The sequence below is a fragment of the Mustelus asterias genome, chromosome 4, assembly GCF_964213995.1.
Source record: "Mustelus asterias chromosome 4, sMusAst1.hap1.1, whole genome shotgun sequence".
Lineage (NCBI taxonomy): Eukaryota > Metazoa > Chordata > Chondrichthyes > Carcharhiniformes > Triakidae > Mustelus > Mustelus asterias.
In genome coordinates, this window is record NC_135804.1 from 123,989,263 (window position 1) to 124,011,710 (window position 22,448).

General features: G+C 43.2%; 1 protein-coding gene across 8 annotated transcripts in view; it reads right to left on the bottom strand.

Annotated features, from left to right (window-relative positions):
• Positions 1 to 773: 773 nt before the first annotated feature.
• The window catches only part of elf1 (E74-like ETS transcription factor 1), a 277,826-nt gene continuing 256,151 nt past the window's right edge, over positions 774 to 22,448 (bottom strand). For 4 of the 8 annotated variants that reach the window (XM_078211693.1, XM_078211694.1, XM_078211692.1 and 1 more), the window contains 6 exons: positions 12,753 to 12,860; positions 11,580 to 11,759; positions 10,281 to 10,364; positions 4,773 to 4,965; positions 3,289 to 3,699; positions 774 to 2,521 (listed from right to left, as the gene is read on the bottom strand). In XM_078211693.1, the coding sequence (XP_078067819.1) occupies positions 1,573 to 2,521; positions 3,289 to 3,699; positions 4,773 to 4,965; positions 10,281 to 10,364; positions 11,580 to 11,759; positions 12,753 to 12,860 (1,925 nt within the window). In that variant the 3' untranslated portion in view covers positions 774 to 1,572. Of the gene's footprint in view, positions 2,525 to 3,288; positions 3,700 to 4,772; positions 4,966 to 10,280; positions 10,365 to 11,579; positions 11,760 to 12,752; positions 12,861 to 22,448 lie in introns of all 8 variants that reach the window. The other 4 variants (XM_078211690.1, XM_078211691.1, XM_078211688.1 and 1 more) reach the window with 1 other exon arrangement.

Consider the following 22,448-nt stretch of genomic DNA (forward strand, 5'->3'; position numbering starts at 1 on the left):
TACCTCTGCACAAAGGCAGCGCTGAGGTGCCAAGTAAGGCAGCAGGAACAGATTCCAAGCACTTTTTTAATAAAACCTCCTCAAAGGATCTGGAGGTCCACTTTACACGCAAAATGATTTCAAAACAAAAAAGGATAGCCAGTCTAATTTATACAATTGGTAAAATAAAAAGGGTTTATTTCTTTTTAAAGAAATCTCACTCTACCACATGACTTGTTTCTGGAAGAGGTTGCAGTATCCACATCGGCCTCTGAATGAAGCACTGAACAAAAGAGTATCCCAGTTACAACATGATAGGAATCAGATCAAAACACAGAGCATACGAGAGAATAGTAAACCTCAGTAAATGTAGACTTTTTGTTATATCAAAGATAAATATTTACAATTTTTTGTTTGAAAAAAAAATCCCACCATTTTATAAAATATCCCAGTTCACATTTTTCCTGAAGAATTTTCTTCATATTTTATATAAGAAAAATATAACATTCTGCAACAAACCTACAAGGCATTCACAATTTAGATATAAAATTTTCATCTTGAGCTTGGTTAGCACCATGCTTATGATGGCCTGAATCACATTCAATAATATTTTCTAAATCTGGTTTATATCATATTCCTGGTAAGAAATCGAAATTCCTTAAAGAAGTTTTCAGCCACAAAATTACAAAATATAAATAGGATAAATTGTCAAAAAAGGGCTTTGTTTTGTTAAAGACCAACCCAAATTACGCCCTTTGGATAATTAAGTTGGACGTAATGCTCTTTTTCTTTACGAGGGCAGTGGGGAGGAGAGTTGAAAAAGAAATAGCATACACAAAGGAACAAAGTACCCTCGACGGACTTTGTCATCACGCACCAGATAAAAGACTATGTACAGAACCATAGGAAAATATTTGGGATATTGTGACTTCTTTAATTCTGGGCACATCTTCTGTAATTGAAAGCTGTGCCAAAGCAAACAGAACTAAACTAAACTGGATTCATGTCCCTCGACACTCAAGTGCAATCTTAACTCTCACTCCAATTGATTTGAATTTGGGCTACTTCTGAATCTCTCAAAGCAGGATGCATCAACCCAACTGATGATCTGCCAGTGCAATGCTTTTCCAACTGGTCACTAGAACCAATGCTCAGTCAGGCTTGAAGAAAGTCTACCTTTGCAATTGAGCAGTTCAACTTTAACATTTACAACATTTACCTGAGCGTCCCCCTTTGTGGTGCCCAGGTAAAAGCAGATTTAGATCAAGGCCCATCTTAATTATTTCTGGTGCAATAGCAGAATAAAGGAAAAGCTGGCTTCAAAAGAAGCAAAGAGCATAAGGTTTTGATATTTCCTCAAAACTTAACAAAATTATTGCAGCTTTTAGGTCTCTTGATTATTTTCGAGATATTGATGCATGGATTTCTTTCAAATGATACTGTGACTGAGTTATGATCTGGGTACAGTATTAAATATTCTGACCAAGATTATGAATCAATAACTGCTTATTTACAATCCTCCAAATGACTATAATTGGACAAACAAGGGTCCAACATATGTGAAAGACACAAAGGTATGGTTTTCTACAGTATTTACAAATCTACTGGCTCTGATTTAACCACTACAGAAGTGGATATGGCACTTGGACTGGGAGCCATGTGACTGGGATAGTTAAGCATGCTCGCTGCATGCGAAAGCATCTGGGCACTTTCCAGTTTCAGAAATGGCATGGCGTCCTGCAGATTGGTTTCCACAAGAGTTTTATCCTGATCATGCCTATTGTCTGGTTCTAGCTGGAGTACCAAGCAATCTTCATTGGCTTCCAGTTTCACTACAGGGGTGAGAGCACAATTTGGGCTGTGAGACAACGAACAGTTGAGGTGTTCAGAGCCTTGCACAGTAGCTTCAAAGTCTTTGTCCATTCCTTCAGTCTTTATGACAGATGTCGCAATACCATTTGTACTGCTCAGCATCACAGTTTGGAGATGCTGATAGTTTGGCTCGCCATCTGAACTAGGTTCAAGTTCCCTCTCCATTTCTGCCATTTTGACTTCAGGACTGGTGGCATTCGCACTTGTGACTGCAGTCTGGAATTCGGCAGTGTCCAGAATGGGTTCGGGTGGTTTGAGTACGGTGGCGATTACACTGCCTGGACGATGGGCAACCATTGGTTGACCACTGCTACTGAAGGTCACTAGTTGTGTGATGGCATCGGAGGAAGGTTGCACTGAGTTGTTTATCACAGGCTGAAATCCACCATCAGATAACGAAAAACTGGCCGCAATCACTTGGGCTTGCTGGATCTCAGATAAGCTGGAGACATCTGTGCCTGTGGGAGACAAGGTGGCCTGGATGGTGATTGTTTCCTTTGAGCCTTCCGAACACGGAATGGCACGTAAAATAACTTTGGAAGGAGAGTTGTTCAACGTATCTGTTCCAGACAGCATTGTTGTAAGGGGTATCGTTTGCAACATTAGAGTACCGACCGCATGTGAGCCAGATGTCATTACCACAGGAACCTGTGCTGGGACACTCATTGTTCTGCTGAATTAAAGGAAAAGAAAACAATTATGAAGCAATTTGAAGACCCGAACACAACAAATTAGACATTGAGAATACCTACTGGAAAAATTCTTCCAGAAAACATTTAATGCTTTTAAAAATAAACGGTTTACACATGACAAAAGTCCAAACCAGATGATTCAATAAACTTGCAAATGATGCCCATTTGATCAGAAGCATTTTATTCTTCCTTTCCCATCCACTCCAAAAGCCAGCGCACATCCTTTCCTTGCCAAACTATGTTACTCAAACATTGCTAACTCCATTCATAACACAATGCGGCTTCTAGTCTTCCACAATTTGCCCCAACTTCCTTGCCCATTACAGAAAGTCACGCTTGGGTCTATTAATATCATCTCTATCCATGAACCTGATCTGACTAACCCAATCCCGTAAAAATACAAGCCAGATTGGGTAAATGTACTGAAAATAGCTTTGGAAACAGGATAAGTTATATAGTATACAGCCATCCAAGAAACACTTTTAAAGTTATAATTTTGGAAGACTGGTTGGGTGCATTGACTCGAACAGGCGCCGGAGTGTGGCGACTAGGGGAAATTCACAGTAACTTCATTGCAGTGTTAATGTAAGCCTTACTTGTGACTAATAAATAAAAATCAAGTCTAACAAGTAACGAATGTGATGTGATACATGATATTCAGCATTTGTGAAAAATGGGAGAGACTTTTCTGCAAAAGCCATTTGAAAATTACAATCATTAAATCTGCAGTAAAGTTCATCATTACCGCATTGCGTGTCCAGCTGACGACATAGTCACAGCAACCTTGGAGACATCTGGCGATCCATGCTGAAAGACTTGATTGCTCTGTAACCCCTGGATGGTTTGTAAAAATTGACCCTGCTGTCCTCCTGCCTTCTGGCTGGGTGGAGAGTTCTCCTGCTTGATGTGCTGCACCAGTACACTCTGTGGCACAGCTGTTCCTTTGTTCGCATTTTGCAACTGAGAGATTCCAAGGGCGGCACTTCTGCTTTTTGTCGGCGATGTGGCCATGTAACTGGATGGGGTCACCAAATTAGATGGAGAGTGCTCAGCTGAGTCATCATCTATGACCACTAGATCCTTCGGCATCTCTTTGAACTGATACACAAGCCGCTGACCTTCCACTTTGGCCAAGATGCCTCTCTGATAGTAATACCTAAAAAGGAACAAGAACAGCATTCAGAATTCTACTTGCCACTCAATAATACAAACCAAAACAGGAACAAAAATAAACAAAAAGGAAATTTGAATCCAACCCAAAATAATTCTTTAAAAACTCACAAAAGGTAAGACAATGAGGGTGGGCAAAGAAGTGGCAGATGGAATACAATGTGCAAAAGTGAGAGGTTATGCACTTTGGAAGGAGGAATGGAGGCATAGACTATTTTCTAAATGGAAAAATGCTTAGGAAATCAGAAACACAAAGGGACTTGGGAGTCATTGTTCAAGATTCTCTTAAGGTTAACGTGCAGATTCAGTCTAGGAAGTTAGGAAGGCAAATGCAATGTTAGCATTCATGTCGAGAGGGCTAGAATACAAGAGCAGGGATGTACTTCTGAGGTTGCATAAGGCTCTGGTCAGGCCCCATTTGGAGTATTGTGAGCAGTTTTGGGCCCCATATCTAAGGAAGGATGTGCTGGCCTTGGAAAGAGTCCAGAGCAGGTTCACAAGAAGGATCCCTGGAACGAAGAGCTTGTCGTATGAGGAACGGCTGTGGACTCTGGGTCTGTACTAGTTGGAGTTTAGAAAGATAAACGGGGGGGATTTTAGTGAAACTTACAGGATACTGTGAGCCTGGATAGAGTGGACATGGAGAGAATGCTTCCACTAGAAAAACTAGAACAAGAGGGCACAACCTCAGGCTAAAGGGACAATCCTTTAAAACAGAGATGAGGAAGAATTTCTTCAGCCAGACAGTGGTGAATCTGTGGAACTCTTTGCGCAGAAAGCTGTGGAGGCCAGGTCACTGAGTATCTTTAAGGCAGAGATAGATAGGTTCTTGATTAATAAGGGAATCAGGAGTTATGGGGAAAAGGCAGGAGAATGGGGATGAGAAAAATATCAGCCATGATTGAATGTCGGAGCAGTCTCGATGGGCCGAGTGGCCTAATTCTGCTCCTATGTCTTACGGTCTATGGTCTTAATGCAGTGCACTGGCTATGATATTGTGTCCAACAAGACTGAGCTGATCCCCGTTGTGAAAAATGCATTAACTCTGGCCATACTCACCTAAGGGCTCTACCCATTGTTTCATAGTTCATATCAGGTTTATTTTTGTGTTTGCCCCACAGTTTGGACACGGCCTTTGAGTCGACCAGCTTAAAGATTCCCTTCTCCCTCTGTGTCCATTTGATGTACTTCGGGCAAGTGTTTTTATCTTGAAGGAGAGCCAGGAGGAACTCCCAGAGATATATTGTGTTGCCTAGAAAAGGAAAAAGCCAAATGTCATAAAACGATAGCTGACTGTGTTACTGTTCAACCACTTTAGAAACCACACACAAAATAAAATTCAGCAAGAAGACACGAGGAAGGGCAAAACTGATTTTCTCATGTGTTCACAAATAGCCAAGGATGAAGTGCTTTTCCCAAGATGATCCAACAAGAGCTGGATTTATGAAGCTTTCCATTGCTATTTTCTCTCTTGATCTGCTTCATTATGTTTGCTGATTTGTAAGGAAACTGAAGCCAACATGAATCTTTTTACTAACTTGTCACCACCACAAATCTCTGTTTGAGAAACCAAAATAATTATTTCTACTGAAACTAACTAGGCACTTGTCTTTTTTAAGTGACAGAATTACCAGACCTCGATTTGTTTATATGATATAAACATTTACTGATACCATGGATGAACTATTAACTAGTTAATTTATTAAAGTTCATTCTATTAAAGTGAATAGTTTGTCATGACTTTGATTAAACTCCACCTCCGCCTCCTCCTGAGGTTCCCAGCATCATAGACGTCAGTCTTCAGCAATTTGATTTGCTCCACTCGATGTCAAGAAAGTGCTGGGTACTGCAATTCTCTGACAATATTCGGGCAACAGTACTGAAGACTTGTGCTCCAGAACTTGCCACGCCCCCCTAGCCAAGCTGTTCCAGTACAGCCATAACACTGGCATCTACCCAACAATGTGGAAAATTGCCCAGGTATGTCTGGGCCACAAAAAGCAAGATAAATCCAATTTGGCTAACTACTTCCTCATCAGTCCACTCTTGATCATCAGCAAAGCGATGGGAGGAGTCATCGACAGTGTTATCAAGCTGCACTTATTCAGCAGTAACCTGCTCACTGACATTCAGTTTGGGTTTCGTCAGGGCCTCATTTCAGCCTTGGTCCAAATATGGGCAAAGAGCTGAACTGAAGGGGTCAGGCGAGAATGACTGCCCTTAATATCAAGACAGCATTTGACCAAGTATGGAATCAAGGAACCCTAGCAAAACTGAATACATTTGGGAAGGTGGGGGGGGTGGGGGAGCAATTGTTGTTGCAGGAAGCTAAACAAAATTCCTTAGGGTAGTGTTCGAGGCTCAACCATCTTCAGCTGCTTCATCAATGATGTCCCCTCCATTATAAGGTCTGCTGATGATTGCACAACATTCACGACTCCCCAAATACCATAAAGTCCATGCAGCAGCACCTGGGGAACATTCAGGCTTAGGTGATAAGTGACAGGTAACATTTGTGCCAGCTAAGTGCCAGGCCAAGACCATCTCCAACAAAAGAGAGTCTAAACTACCACTCCTTGACGTTCAATGACATTACCATTGTTGAATCCACCGCTATCAATATTTTGGGGGTAACCATTGACCAAAAGCTGAACTGGACCAGCTATTTAAATACTGTGACTACACAAGCAGGTTATGGGCTGGGAATTCTAGAGCAAGTAACGCACTTCCTGGCTATCCAAAGCCTGTTCAATACCCAAAAGGTATAAGTTTGTCTGGATGACAGAAGCTTCATTAACACTCAAGAATCCTGGCACCGTCCAGGAAAAATCAGCATGGGAAGCCCTGCAAGAGAGGGAGTGTCACTTGACCTAATTTAACAGAATGACGCCGGAGAGGTGGTAGCTGTGGGGAAGTATTTTGATGATAGTGACCATAACTCAGTGAGATTTAAGGTAATTATGGAAAAGGACAAAGATGAACCAGAAATAAGGTTTCTGAACTAGGGGAAGGCTAATTTTAATCGAATAAGACAGGATCTGGCAAAAGTGGACTGGAAGCAGCTACTTGTAGGAAGATCCACATCAGAGCAGTGGGAGTCATTCAAAAAGGAAACGGACAGAGTACAATGGCAACATGTTCTTGTAAAGGTAAAGAGCAACAATTTCAGAGAAACCTGGATGTAAAGGGATATACAGCATTGGATAAGGAAAAAAAGGGAGCCATATGGCAGATTCAGGGGGCCCAAAACAATGGATGCCCCAGAGGAGTATAGAAAGTTCAGTAGGGGGGAAAAACAGTGGTGGGCAAAATAAAGGTAATCCCAGGATGTTTATGTACTTCAAGGGGCAAGAGTAGGGTCTATTATGGACTAAAGTGGTAACTTCCCAATGGAGCCTAAAGACTTGGTGAGATATTAAATGAATGTTTTACATCTGCGTCACTATCGATAATTATAATGTAGACATAGAAAGCAGCGGGGGGGTGGGGGGGGGGGGCTGTGATATAATTGAACAGATTAGCATTGAGGGGGAGGTGGTTTGGCAGTTTTAGTGGGCTGAACAGTAGATAAATCCCCAGACTAGATGTATTCTATAGGCGGCTGTGTGAGGCAATGGAGGAGATCGCAGAGGCTCTGAAGCTGATTTTCAAATTCTCTCTGGCCACAGCAGAGGTGCCAGAGGACAGCTAATGTGGTACCATTATTCAAGAAGGGAAATGGGGAAAACCGGGTAATTATCGCCTTGCGAGTCTAATGTCAGTGAAAAAATTCTGAGGCACAATTAACCCCCACTTGTACAGGCAAGGGTTAATCAAGGATAGTCAGCATGGCTTTGTCAGGGGGAAATCATGTCTAACAAACTTGATTGAATTTTTTGGGGAAGTAACTAAGTGTGTAGATGAAGGCAGTGTAGTTGATGTAGCCTACATGGGTTTCAGTAAAGCTTTTGACAAGGTCCCGCACAACAGACTTATCAAGAACATAAGAGCCCATGGGACCCAGGGCAATTTTCTCTTTCAAAGAGCCGGTGCAGACTCGATGGGACGAACATCCTCTTTCTGCACTGTCGGGATTTTATGGATTGAAAATTGACTTATTGCAGGAGGCAGAGGGTAATGGTCGAAGGTTGTTTTTATGACAACCTGGTGTTGTGAGACTTCTTACTGGAAGTCTGTGTCCAGAGGTGATTCACCAGGATGCTGCCTGGGCTGGGGCGTTTCAACTATGGAGAGAGGCTGAATAAGCTGGGGTTGCTTTGCTTAGAGCAGAGAAGGCCGAGGGATGACCTCATCAAGGTGTACAAAATTATAAGTGATATCGATAGCGTACATAGTAAAATACCTTTCGCCTTAGTAGAGGGGCATAGATTTAAGGTAAGGAGCAGGAGGTTTAGAGGATATTTGAGGAAAACCTTCTTTACCCAGAGGGTGGTGGGAATCTGGAAATCAGTGCCGGAAAGGGTGGTAGAGGTGGGAACCCTCAACATTTAAGAAGCATTTAAATGAGCACTTGAAATGCCATAGCATTCAAGGCCACGGACCCGGTGCTGGAAAATGGAATTAGAATGGATAGGTGTTTGATGGCCGGTACAGACACAATAGGCCAAAGGATCTCTTTCTATGCTGTGAAACTCTCTGACACGATATTGCAGTTCCCAAACTGTCACTGGGTCAAAATCCTGGAACTCCCTTCCTAATATCTGTATCTCTACCTATCCCACATGGACTGCAGCAGTTCAAGGCAGCGGCGACTCACCACCATCTTCTCAAGAGCATTTAGGGATGGGCAATAAATGCTGGCCTAGCCAGCAATGTCCACATCCAGTGAAAGAAAGAAAATTCATAAAGAAAGGTAGCATCTGGCATATTGTTAATGTGAAGGCTACGAGAGTGGCAAGGGAAGTTGCTGAATGCATTGCGGCATTACTGAATACATTATTTTCTAAAGGTCCTTCATTTCCCTGAACCTTGCAAGGTAGCATCTACCTCTGGTACTTGTGCCATACCTCCTCTTTTGTCCAAGTAATCAAACTTCAAACATTGTACGGGACATTTTAACCAAAACCACCCAAAACAAACAGGTTCAGGTGCAATGCTGAATTCCATCGTACCCATTTTCTCTCCACTGAAAGTGTGTTCGGCAGGTTGTAAAACCACCGTTCCAATGGATCCAACGCAGCGAGTTAGGTTAAAATTACCTCCTTTAATTCTGCTCACAAAACAACAAGGAGCTTAATTTTTCTTCCACTAATAAAATGACTCTCTTGCAGCAGCTGTAGGTCTGAGGTTAAAGTATTGGCAGGCAGCTTGCCCCGTGGTCTGCCCTGAGGTAGTTTGCCTCAGCTTGTTGTCTTTCTTGGGAGCTTGAGAAAGATCAGTAAGTCGCCCTGTTGTTATTCCAGGCACTATGGGCCAAATAGCCCCCAGCACTGGATTACTTTATACCATTCTCATTTGCCTTACATGAAGCATTGTGCCAACAGCAGCTATTTAGAGAGCAACGAATTAAGAGTTGGAATTGCATATTTTTTGGTGGGCAAAATGAGTGAGGGGAGCTAGGAGAATGAAACATTTCCCATTCTGGGTCACCAGTACAAGTAACCAGCACTTCCAGGTCAAGGATAGAACACAGGCACACTCATAGGAAACGGGAGAGGGAGGAGTTTTTGTTTAATTCATTCGTGGGACATGGGCATCACTGGCTGGACACCATTTATTGCCCATCCTTAGTTGCCCTTGAGGGGTGATGGTGAGTTGTCTTCCATGAAATGCTGCAGAAGGGATTGATACAACTGAGTGGTTTGCTAGGCCATTTCAGAGGGAAGTTGAGAGCCAACCACATTGCTGTGGCTCTGGAGTCACATGTAGCCAGACCAGGTCAGGACAGCAGATTTCCTTCCCTAAAGGACATTAGTGAACCAGGTGGGATTTTCCAACAATCAACAATAGTTTCATGCTCATCTAATTCCAGATTTTTTTTTTCATTGCATTCAAATTCCACCATCTGCCGTGGCGGGATTCAAACCCTGATGCCTAGAATATTAGCTGAATTTCTAGATTAATAGTCTGGTGATAATACCACTACACCATCGCCTCCCTTAAGTGACACCAATGAATTTGGCTGCAAACCATTATTAAAGAATTCAATGTTGGAACTACATCTGTGCACGCTCAAAGACCATTCCTCACGATATTACGCAACAAGGGAACAGGTTGCTTTTTGAAGCTTTGTTCCTTAGATCTTTATCATTAAAAACTCCCAGATCTTTCTCGAGCAATGTTACAGCTGGCCACGCAGGATTCCTTCCTGGTTCTGCAGCAAATGCAAGCCATCTTGTTTAAAACTGATGATGCCTAATTCTGAGCTGATGGAGGGGAGAAAAGAGGGAGTTGGAAGTGGAAGAGCAGCAAAGACTACAAAAAGAAAAAAACCATGTTTTTGGTGTTGTCAGCAGATCCATCACTCAGTGTTATCGCATCATTTTTGCTGGTGACACAAAAACACGCTGAAACGGTAAATCACAATGTTTGCACAACTGTCGAGCTGTCAGCCTGATAATGCTTTACCTTTTCCATCCTTATTTTTCTTTTTAATTGGAAGGTGTGGAGCTGTGACAGGCGAAGAGGGGCGACTAGGTTTCATCTTCCGACCTGGAAAATCAAATCACATTACTCAGTGCGTGCACGTGGTCCTCTCTGATTAACGCCGCTCTTTAAACTACAGCGTGGACCAGCTCACATGCTGGCCACACTAACACGTGCATGTGTCTGTGCTTGTGTGCCAGTCACTAATAACAGCCAACAGAAATGCAATTTGCAGAAATGCTCTCGATGAGCACTGATTTACTGCTGATAGCATTTCAGCTGCAGAAATGGTCCTGGTGTTTTAAAAGACGTTCAAATAATCAGGAAACCCATTAGTTCCGGAACTGCAAATCTTTCATGAATGGCCTGAATTGAAAGTGGCTTGGTTGGTTAAAATCCTATGCTTAGACCAAACACGCAGTTATACAGCCATTCCCATGTTGCTGTATACGTGCTCGGCTACACATCAATGCAAAACTAATATTATAAGTGCCGAGCACATTAAAGCCTTAAAGTGCAACAGGGTATCACTCATGGAGTTTGAGCTTGCTCCCATAGGGTCTAACTTCAGTCTTTTAAACACAGAACAAAGGATCACACACAAATACTATTCAGATCATCTTGGTCTCACTCCTGAAAACATGTTTAAGTTTATTTATTGGTGTCACAAGTAAGGCTTACATTAACACTGCAATGAAGTTACTGTGAAAATCCCCTAGTCGCCACACTCCGGTGCCTGTTCGGGTACACTGAGGGAGAATTTAGCATGGCCGTTGCACCTAACCATCTTTCGGACTCTGGGAGGAAACCGGAGCACCCAGAGGGAACCCACGCAAACACGGAGAGATTGTGCAAACTCCGCACAGACAGTGACCCAAGCTGGGAATCAAACTCGGGTCCCTGGTGCTGCGAGGCAGTAGTGCTAACCACTGTGCCACCGTGTTTTGGACACTCAACTTAAATGCACTTTCTTTAAACATGATAAAGTCAGGAGATTATGGACTTATCGGCCAGATACAGAATGTTCCATTCGCTCAGAAATTTGTATGCTGTATCACAGCAAAAAACAAGCGCAAAAAAGGGGAATGTCAACAAAATCTCAGATGTACTTTCAAGTACCTCGAGAACAAACAGATTTGCCTCTTTAAATGTGCAATTGTTCGACAAAAAGTGGAGGCAAAATGAATCTGGACTACAAGTATCCTTATTATATGGACTTGGACACCTCTTATTGTTTTTGTTCCTTTCCCCTCTGACACAGTCCATCAATCTAGAATTTACCTTTCTTTTTCCTCTGTTTAAGTGCATGTTTCCTGGGCGACTCGTCTGCAGAATCATCTTCATCGCCTGCCACGTAAGCTGAAGACCTGTTGATTACCTCTGGCAGCTTATCTGATATGACAGATAGGTGAGGAACAGACGCAGTGATTTCTCCATCCAGGGAATGTGCGAATTGATGAACTAAACAGGGATTTCAGTAGGGGAAGGGGAGGGGAGGGGAAGGGGAGGGGAGGGGAAGGGGAGGGGAGGGGAAGGGGAGGGGAGGGGAAGGGGAGGGGAGGGGAAGGGGAGGGGAGGGGAAGGGGAGGGGAGGGGAAGGAGAGGGGAGGGGAAGGAGAGGGGAGGGGAAGGAGAGGGGAGGGGAAGGAGAGGGGAGGGGAAGGAGAGGGGAGGGGAAGGAGAGGGGAGGGGAAGGAGAGGGGAGGGGAAGGAGAGGGGAGGGGAAGGAGAGGGGAGGGGAAGGAGAGGGGAGGGGAAGGAGAGGGGAGGGGAAGGAGAGGGGAGGGGAAGGAGAGGGGAGGGGAAGGAGAGGGGAGGGGAAGGAGAGGGGAGGGGAGGAGGAGAGGAGGAAGGGGGCAGAAAATAACTTTTCAAGGCTTTGTTGATAAGACATTGATTTGAGGATTTATTTTTCACAAGTAGAACATGCTGAGTGTTTGGCGCCAACGTGCGTGTGCTGCTGACAGATCAGCAAGGCGATTTCTTTACACAGTGCGCTAACTGCACCACGTCGTAACGGCTGAACATTTTCCATCAGTTAGCACTTTACATCTCATTCATTCTGTCAAGCGCGCCAGAAATTTGTACTCATTCAATCGATGCTATTTGAGGAAACGCATAGAATTCATTACAATTGGTCTTCAGGCCACAGGCCTGACCATGAGGTGGAACTTTTTATGCAGTCGACACTTACTTTATGTTAGGACCGATGTACACCAAATAATTGCATCAGGCTGGCTCAGAGATGAAAAGGAAAATGCCTTACAACTTTTAAAAAGTATTTGGATGAGCACTTGAAACATTAAGGCATTCAAAGGTATGGCACAAGTGCCGGAAAATGGGATCAGCACAACTTTAGTCGTGGTTGTTATTGGAGCAGATTCAATGGGCCTTTTCTGCACTCTACAACAAAGGGGAAGGGAAAGAAAGTGCATACACTTGCTTAAAACTCACACATTCTCTTCTCATCCAAGATCGCGTTGGGGGATTCCATGTTCAGTAGTGCTTCAGCTGCCTCGATGGTCTCCATCGTTTCATCTTCATCCTGACAGGAAGCTTCCACTAAGGAGCAAAGGGAGATCCACCAAAGTAGATTAGCCAAGGGAAAAGATTTGCAGTCTTACAGGAATGGTGCACAACAAGACCATAGAATCATAGAATCTCTACAACGCAGAAGGAGGCCGTTTGGCCCATCGAGTCTGCACTGACCACAATCCCACTCAGGCCTTATCCCCATAACCCCATGCATTTACCCAAGCTAGTCCCCCTGACACTAAGGGGCAATTTAACATGGCCAATCCATCTAACCCGCACATCTTTGGACTGTGAAAGGAAACCGAAGCACCCGGAGGAAACCCACGCCGACACGGGGAGAATGTGCAAACAGTGACCCAAGCCGGTAATCAAATTCGGGTCCCTGGCGCTGTGAGGCAGCAGTGCTAACCACCGTGCCCCCAACATGCCATACACATTCTACGGTAATGACACCAACAAATTGGGACTGACGAATCGCTAGAGTTTTTAAAAATGGTCAGACGCACAAAAAAGCTAGCAGTATAACTGGCACACTAAAATATGAACAAGACACAGCAACTGCAATCGACGATACAGTCCTCATGTTACATGACCAACAAGAGGGCAATCAAGCCTAAATGAGTGTTTTCTCACTAACTCTCTCGGGTAAGATGGAGATGCCAACTAATCACTGTTCTCAGTGTTTTGGCAGCAACACTGACTTCTCTGCGAGTGAGCGCGCCCTGGCAGCAATCTACAAAGAACCAGAAAATCAGAAGTAAAACTCAAACCAGTAGTTGAGGCTGCTCAAAAAAATAAATTAACTCCCATCTGCATTGCACCAGGCAGCCGGAGCGAGCGTGCCAACTGAAGGGTAAGCCATTATCCCCTACCACCCTCAGGTTCCCTGCAGTGGACAGTCGATGCATGTAGTTACCAAATATAAAAGGGGCATTGGAATCAGAGTTTACACTCATGTGTGTGAATCTGATTGAATTTGATATCAGAAATTGAATTTTTGCAGCAGCACCAACTGATGAGTATTTGTATGCATATACCACAGATCCTGACTGTGAAATATCATTGAGGTTTTGCCTCTGCAGTGGTTCATTACTGTGGAACCACACCGGCTGAAATTTAACTCTAGATATTACCCACTGCAGTTAGAAATGTGGGGAAATCCACCTCAGTGCTGGAACATTCTACGGTAATGACACGATATTAGCCGAGATCTTGTAAAGTGAGATAAAGGGGCACAGTGGTTAACACTGCCGCCTCACAGCGCCAGGGACCCAGGTTCAATTGCTGGCTTGGGTCACTGTCTGTGTGGAGTCTGCACATTCTCCCCATGTGTTTCCTCTGGGTGCTCCGGTTTCCTCCCACAGTCTGAAAGATGTGCTGGTTAGCTGCATTGGCCAAGCTAAATTCTCCCTCAGTGTACCCGAACAGGCGCTGAGGTGTGGCGACAAGGGGATTTTCACGGTAACTTCATTGCAGTGTTAATGTAAGTGTACTTGTGACACTAATAAATAAACCTTTAACTTTAAAATAAACTCATTTAAAGGGAGAAAACCTTATAACCCACAAAATACTGATAGATTTTCCATGATACTGCTTATGGTGTATCAGATGACATTATTTTCCATCAACAATGGATTATGATACTGCTGTGAAGAGATATTTTATAGACCTCACAGTTGGCTGTATACCATAGAATCCCTACTGTGCAGAAGACCATTCGGTCCATCATACCTGCAACAACAACAATCCCACCCAAACCCTATCCTCGCAACCCCATGTATTTACCCTACTAATACCCCTGACACTCAGGGGAAACTTACCATGGCCAACCCCATCTAACCCACACAACTTTGGAGCATGGGAGGAAACTGGAGCACCCGGAGGAAACCCACACAGACGTGGGAAGAACATGCAAACTCCACCCAGACAGCGACCCAATGCCGTAATCGAAATCGGGTCCCTGGCGCTGTGAGGCAGCAGTGCTAACCGCTGTGCCACCCACAGTGGCAAAATCTGGTGGCCAACTATTGTTGGTAAGGACTGAGACGTGCATAGTTGCACACTTATACTTCCAGGCGGAGTGGAAAAAAATAACCTTTGAATGACTGCCATTTTCTTTTGAGTCTGAAGTGCAGCAGATACAGAACGTAAAATGTTCAGTCTGTAAGCAAATTTTCCTTGGTAAGTCACAAGGAGAACTACCCTAGAAAGGGAGGAACGTTAATAAACCTAAAACAAGGCACTATTGTATCACTGAACTGCAGTTGTATGCCTCTTTCAGGCTACTGCATTCTTCAAATCAATACCCCAGCCAGTCATAAGATAGATTGCAAACCTGGTTGTATCTATACAAATGTCAGTTAAGATCCATAGACATTCTGGCTCCAGCATTAAATATGATAAAAGGATTCACATTTGTTGGTGATTTGTCTGAGAGCGGATCTAACATTTAATATATTTTTAACCATTTGTGAACAAAATAATTACCACGACTGGCTGCAACAACATACAAGGATTCTCTTCCATCGGAATCCAGAACCCTCCATCTGTTTGATGCATTTTGCTGCATCAATATCACTTATTACTTTCTTATGTATTGTTGCACAATTTCTCTGAAAACAAAGTATCTCAATACAAGCTTTTAAATGCTCCACTCGCTTGCAACCACCTTCAGCAAGAAGTGCCAAATGGATGATGCATCTCGGCCTTCTCCTGATGTTCCAAACATCACAGTCTTCAGTCAATCTGATTCACTTCACATGACATCAAAAACTGGCTGAAGGCATAGGGTACAGCAAAGTCTACAGACCCTGACAACATCCCAGTTACCAATACTGAAGACTCTCACTCTAAAACTTGCCATGCCCTTTGCCAAGTTGTTCCAGCACAACTACAACACTGACAGCTACCCAACAATATGGAAAAATCACCCAAGTGTGTCCTGTCCACAAAAAGGGCAAATCCAACGTAGCTCGTTACTACATCAGTCTACTCTCAATCATCAGCAAAGTAATGGAAGGTGTTGTCGAGCAGCACTTCCTCAGCAATAACCTGCTCACCAATGCTCAGTTTGGAAATTACAGGCCACTCAGCTCCAGACTGTAGTACAGTATTGGTCCACACGTGGAATAAACAACTGAACGCCAAAGGTAAGGTGAGAGTGACTGCCGTTGACATCAAGGTAATATTTGACAGTATGTGGCATCAAGGAATCTGGTCAAATTTAAGTTAATGTAAATCAGGAAAAAACTGTTCACTGGTTGGAGTCATACCTGGCACAAAGGAAAATGGTTGTGGAGGTCAATCACCTCATTCCTGGACCATTGCTACAGTCCCATTGAGTCGTATCTTAGGTCCAGCCATCTTTACCAGCTTCATCAATGACCTTCCCTCTATCAGGAGGTCAAAAGTTGAGATATTCACTGATGATTGCACAGTGTTCACTTCCATTTGCGACCCTTCAGACAGTGAAGCAGTTCGTGCCCGGATTCAGCAAGACCTGTACAGCATTCAGGCCAGAGCTGATAACTGCAAACATTGTTTGTGCCACACAATTTTCATTTCCAACAAAAGAAAAAGTAACCATCTCCCCATGACATTTAGTGGCGTCACTGAGACCCCTCCATCAACATCTTGGAGGTTGCCATTGACCACAAACTTTACTGGCCTGGCCATTCAAATACTCTGGCTACAAGAGCAGGTCAGAAGTGGGAAGCAGTGACAGAATACTGTGGCACCTTTAATAATGCAAATCCCAGCATAATGCAATCAACACAAACAACAGGTATTTAAAACAGTTTTCAATTAAATGTTTGCCCCATATATTCACAACTGAAATACAAAATATATGTCCTTTATAAATATATTTATTGATTAATGTTTTCCACTGGCTCAAAGTAGGGTGATTTAAATGTGACACTGCTTGAGAGAGCATCAGACAACTCAAACTTGTTGCAAAATTGTGCAGGACACAAATGACAATTTATTGTTTTTGGTAGTTTGGGTAGTAAAGTTCATAAGAGCTCCCAGTCGGGATTATACTGTGTGTATTCCCCCAGGGAGATTCAAAAACCGCCTCTTGCATCCTCCTTCTCCAACAGCTCAGCTCAATGGTTAGCTCTTAATATTGCCTCATCCCCAGCATCTACATCGCCAGTAGATCTTTGGCTAGATTTCAAACAGCTGTGTTATAAGATTGGTAGCTTTATCTTAATCTAACTGTTTTCAAAGTCTGCCATTCAAAATGGTTCAGGATGCAATACACACTAGCCTCTTTAAACCTTGCAAGATTAATGTATTATAGACAAGGCTTTACTGTCAACAGGTTCAGAACAGCATTAACTACAGCCCATACTGCTAATGGAAAATTATAGGAAATCTAGTGGATACAATTACAATGTGTTCGAACTAAGCATCGCTGTCGATTGTTCTGCCACTTCCCAATTGCAGCATTAATCTCAATCCTCCAGTTCATAGCTATTAGCAGCTTTCTTGCTTCTACGTTACAGCTATCTTAATCAGGAAATCCATCGACCATCAAAGTTGCATAACTTTCCCGTGTTGGTGCACAGAGTGTAGTACTTGCTTAAGGAGGGGGCACAAACACTCCTTTTATAATTCAGCCAGACTCTGCAGTGCTACCAAAAGCTGTAAACTGGCAACAGATAGCGCTATTTATTTTATTAAGACTAAGCTTCACCTGCAGTCATTGCCAAAATGGCCAGACCACAGTTCTGAAAAACAATCTCACGTGAAATGAATGTTTTACATTTTTAAAAAGCAGTAAAAATAACACTTGTAGCAATAAATTTTAGGGAATTCTATGGCTAGAAACCCCATACACTAACAAGAGGGGCAGGAGATTTCAAGAGAATTTGAGGAAAAATCCTTTTGCCCAGAGGGTGGTGGGATTCTGGAACTCTCTGCCTGAAAGGGTGGCAGGAACCCTCAACATTTAACCAGCATTTAGATAAGCATTTGAAATGCCATGGCATACAAGGCCATGGATTAAGTGCTGCAAAATGGGATTAGAATAGATAGGTTTTTGATGGCTGACACAGACACGATGGGCCAAAGGGCCTCTTTCCATGCTGTAAAACTCTTTAACTCTAACCTCTGGTAGCTTTTGCTCCAGACACAGATAACATTTTGAGATACACTGATATCCTTCATTCAAACTGCAAGAACGTTAAGCATACTAGAAACAATTGATTACCACAAGAAAATAAATAAGTGCAAGTTCACTCAGTAGCTGTTACAAAACTCCACTGCCGTACAAATAATTATTGAGTTTGATGACTGACCTTTGCACCCAGCCAACAAGTCTGAACACTAACAGGCCATATATTTTGTACCCATGTCCCATTCATGATTCCAGCAACAAGGCCATAAAGAATAGCATAAGAATACCGGGAATCGTGGCATTCTTCAGAATAATTCAGTCCTGATTTCAATCAGGTAGATAAATCCCCGGGACCTGATGAAGAGCACCCCAGAACGTTGTGGGAGGCTAGGGAGGAAATTGCAGGTTCCCTAGCGGAAATATTTGAATCATCGACAGCCAAATGAGGTGGCTGAAGATTGGAGGGTGGCAACTGTTGTGCCTTTGTTTAAGAAGGGCTGCAGGTAAAAGTTAGGGAACAGGCCAGTCAGCGTAATGCCTGTAGTGGGTAAATTGTTAGAAGGTATTAAGAATCAGGATCTACAGGCATTTAGAGAGGCAAGGACTGATTAAGGACAATTAGCGTGGCTTTGTGAGGGGAAAATCATGTTTCACAAGTTTGATTAAGTTTTTTGCAGGGGTAACCAAGAAGGTAGATGAGGGCAGTGCAGTCAACGTTGTCTACGTGGACTTTAGCAAGGCCTTTAACAAGGTACTGATGGTAGATTGTTGCATAAGGTTAAATCTCATGCGATCCAGAGTGAGGTAGCCAATTGGATAAAAATTGGCTTGATGACAGAAGACAGGGTGGTTGTAGAGGGTTGCTTTTCAAACTGGAGGCCCGTGACCAGCATTGTGCCTCAGGGATTGGTGCTGGGTCCACTGTTATTTGTCATTCATATCAATGATTTGGATGAGAATTTAGGAGGCATGGTTAGTAAGTTTGCAGTCGATACCAAGATTGGTAATATAGCGGACAGTAAAGATTGCAGTGGGATCTTGATCAATTGGCCAGTGGCCTGATGAATGCAGATGGAGTTTAATTTAGATAAATGCGAGGTGATGCATTTTGGTAGATTGAACCAGGGCAGGATTTACTCAGTTAATGATAGTGCGTTATAGAACAAAGAGATCTAGGGGTACAGGTTCATAGCTCCTTGGAAGTGGAATCACAGATGGACAGGGTGGTGAAGAAGGCATTCAGCATGCTTGGTTTCATTGGTCAGAATATTGAATACAGGAGTTGGGACATCTTGTTGAAGTTGTACAAGACATTGGTAAGGCCACACTTGGAATATTGTGTACAGTTCTGGTCACCCTATTATGGAAAGGATATTATTAAACTAGGAAGAGTGCAGAAAAGATTTACTAGGATGCTACCGGGACTTGATGGTTCGAGTTATAAAGGAAAAGCTGGATAGACTGGGACTTTGTTTCCTGGAGCATAGGAGTGATCTTAGAGGTCTAAAAAATAATGAGGGGCATAGATAAGGTAGATAGTCAACATCTTTTCCCAAAGATAGGGGAGTTTAAAACTAGTGGCATAGGTTTAAGATGAGAGGGGAGAAATACAAGAGGGTCCAGAGGGACAATTTCTTTCACAGAGGGTGGAGAGTGTCTGGAACAAGCTGCCCGAGGTAGTAGTAGAGGCGGGTACAATTTTGTCTTTTAAAAAGCATTTAGACAGTTACATGGGCGAGATTGGCATAGAGGGATATGGGCCAAATGCGGGCAATTGGTACTCACTTAATGGTAAAAACTGGGCGGCATGGACAAGTTAGGCCGAAGGACCTGTTTCCATGCTGTAAACCTCTAGGACTCTATGAACGTGGATCACAGTCAATAAACAAAGACCAGCAATTATACAAGGCGGGCCCAGGAATCACAGGTGATATGCATTTGGTAAAAGTCCAAAGATAATTTAAGGTTGCCATCAGTCCTACAGCGGAAATCCCGCACAATCCATCTGGCTTATAAAATGGGAACCAAAAGGCAGCACAGTGGCTAGCACTGCTGCCTCACAGCACCAGGAACCCGGGTTCAATTCCCGGTTTGGGTCACTGTCTGTGTAGAGTTTGCACATTCTCCCCGTGTCTGCATTGGTTTCCTCTGGTGCTCTGGTTTCCTCCCACAGTCCAAAGATGTGTGGGTTAGTTGGATTGGCCATGCTAAATTGTCCCTTAGTGTCAGGGGGGACTAGCTAGGGTAAATGCATGGGTTTATGGGGATGGGCTTAGATGGGATTGTGGTCAGTGCAAACTCAATGGGCCCAATGGCCTCTCTGCACTGTAGGATTCTCTGAGTTGAGGAGCTCGCCACTTAAAATCAGTGCATATTAAGGGCCCTCAGAGCAACATTCATTAGCTTGTAAAATGCTCCATGTCCCCTTGCCATCCTTACAACACAAAACAAGTGTACACAGGCAAACACCCAACCTGTTCAATTTGGGCGATTTAAACTCCATGCCACAACACCAGTTGCACACATGAAATATTCAAAATTGTGACTGCCGAAGGTACCTGTGCATGCACCGGACAGTGGCAGTGTGTTCTGGAAAGCAGCCTCCTCAGAGACCGTTGCACACGATTTCATAAACGAGGGACAGCAATGTATACAGGTCACTCCCCTGAAACCCAACCAACAACAACCAGCATTACAGAGCACTTTTAATACCACGAAGCATCCCAAAGCATTTCACAAGAGCATAAACCAGACAAAAATAAGGACAGATGACCACTACATAGTCAATGTGGTAGATTTTAAAGACAAGTATACTTCAGGAGGAATTCCCAAGCTAAGGGCCTAGGCAGCTGAAGACATGGCTGTCAATGGTGCAGCAAGGAGAGGGGGGATATACAAGAGGCCAGAGTTGAAAGAAAGAGTTCAAAAAGTTGCAGGAGGTTACAAGAGGAGGAGGGCCAAGACCATCGAGGAGTATAAGGATGAAAATTGTCAACTTTGCACATTATCACATTTATTGAATTTAATTTCGCAATAATCACAAACCAACATCAAATACGCCGAGAGAACAACTTAAATACCTGGCTGTCAGAGTATGTGCTATGCCACTGATGAATTAACAACTTACAATGCATTTGTCAGGTTTATTTTGCCCATGAGCGTCAATACTGTGCAGGAAAATTTGTGTTTGTGCCAAAAGGCTTTAATTTCATATTAATAGAACTGTTTGTCTGATGCTATTTAGCTCCCCACCACCAACAGTCGACAGGTAATTAACATTTCTTCATTATTGTGTCATCTAACTCAAAATTCTCTCTCCAGGTTCAACCCAAGTTTGGAACATCAAAACGTATAAAAATTAAATGTACATCATTTCCAAGTGATCTGCACAAATGAGAACAGTGCAGAAATATTCACAAACATTTCATTTTACTGTCTCCTTTCAAACCAGGATTCCTGATTCAAAGGATCTCATAAATTATTAGATATCTGAACTTTCTCCTTTGATTGAATGATTACTTTTACTTTGCTGAATGTTATAGCTCAGAAATCCTGCTCTTTCCTCTGAACCACAGGTTGCTGAGAGGGGGTGGGGGATGGGTACTTTAGCCTCTAACTTAGGCTGCCACTCTCAGTGCAGTACTAAAGTAGGCATCAAAACAGGTTTCCCGCTCTCTCAATGAATGCAAAATATCCCCTAGCACCGCACAATGAACAGCAGCCTATTGTCCTTGGTGTGTTGGCCAATATTTATGCTTCAACTAACGTCACAAGAGCAGATTATCTGCTCATTATCTCATTGCTGGTTGTGGGAGCTTGCTGTGCACAAATTGACTGCTCTGTTTGTTACGTTGCATGATGTGGAGATGCCGGCGTTGGACTGGGGTAAACACAGTAAGAAGTCTTACAACACTAGGTTACTTTAACCTGGTGTTGTTAGACTTCTTACTGTGTTATGTTGCAACCAGTGGCTAAATGTCACAAGTGCACAAATGGTTTAATCACTAAGGCGCTAAATAAATGTAAGTTTGTTTCTGTATAATCTAGTGATGGTGAGGAAGGACAGTTTAAAGAAGGTCATGACTGAGGGGAGGGAAATAGCAAACAAGTTCCAATGATGTGGAACGCACATTCTACATTATGGTTTCCGGAAGCGGTTTCAAGAGCAAATCCTCCATTTCGACGGCAAAATCCTTATAAAATCACTACCCTGCATAGCTATAGAGGCCAGATAAGTGAGCTTAGAAAGTAGTAAAGTGGCATTGGGCTGCTGTGCTAATCAGCAAAAGCCTCCACTTGGAACAGTGTGATCTATCCTTGTGTAAATCAGTGCTCAAACCAGAGGCTTTTTAAATTCAAATTGCTATATTAAAAAGAAAACTTCCTGATTACTTAACTTAAAATCAGCTTCCAAAACCTGCAGTAAAGATAGCACAGATCATTAACCCTTCATTTCATCATCATCACAAATTGGGAGTGACTTGCAGCCCTGA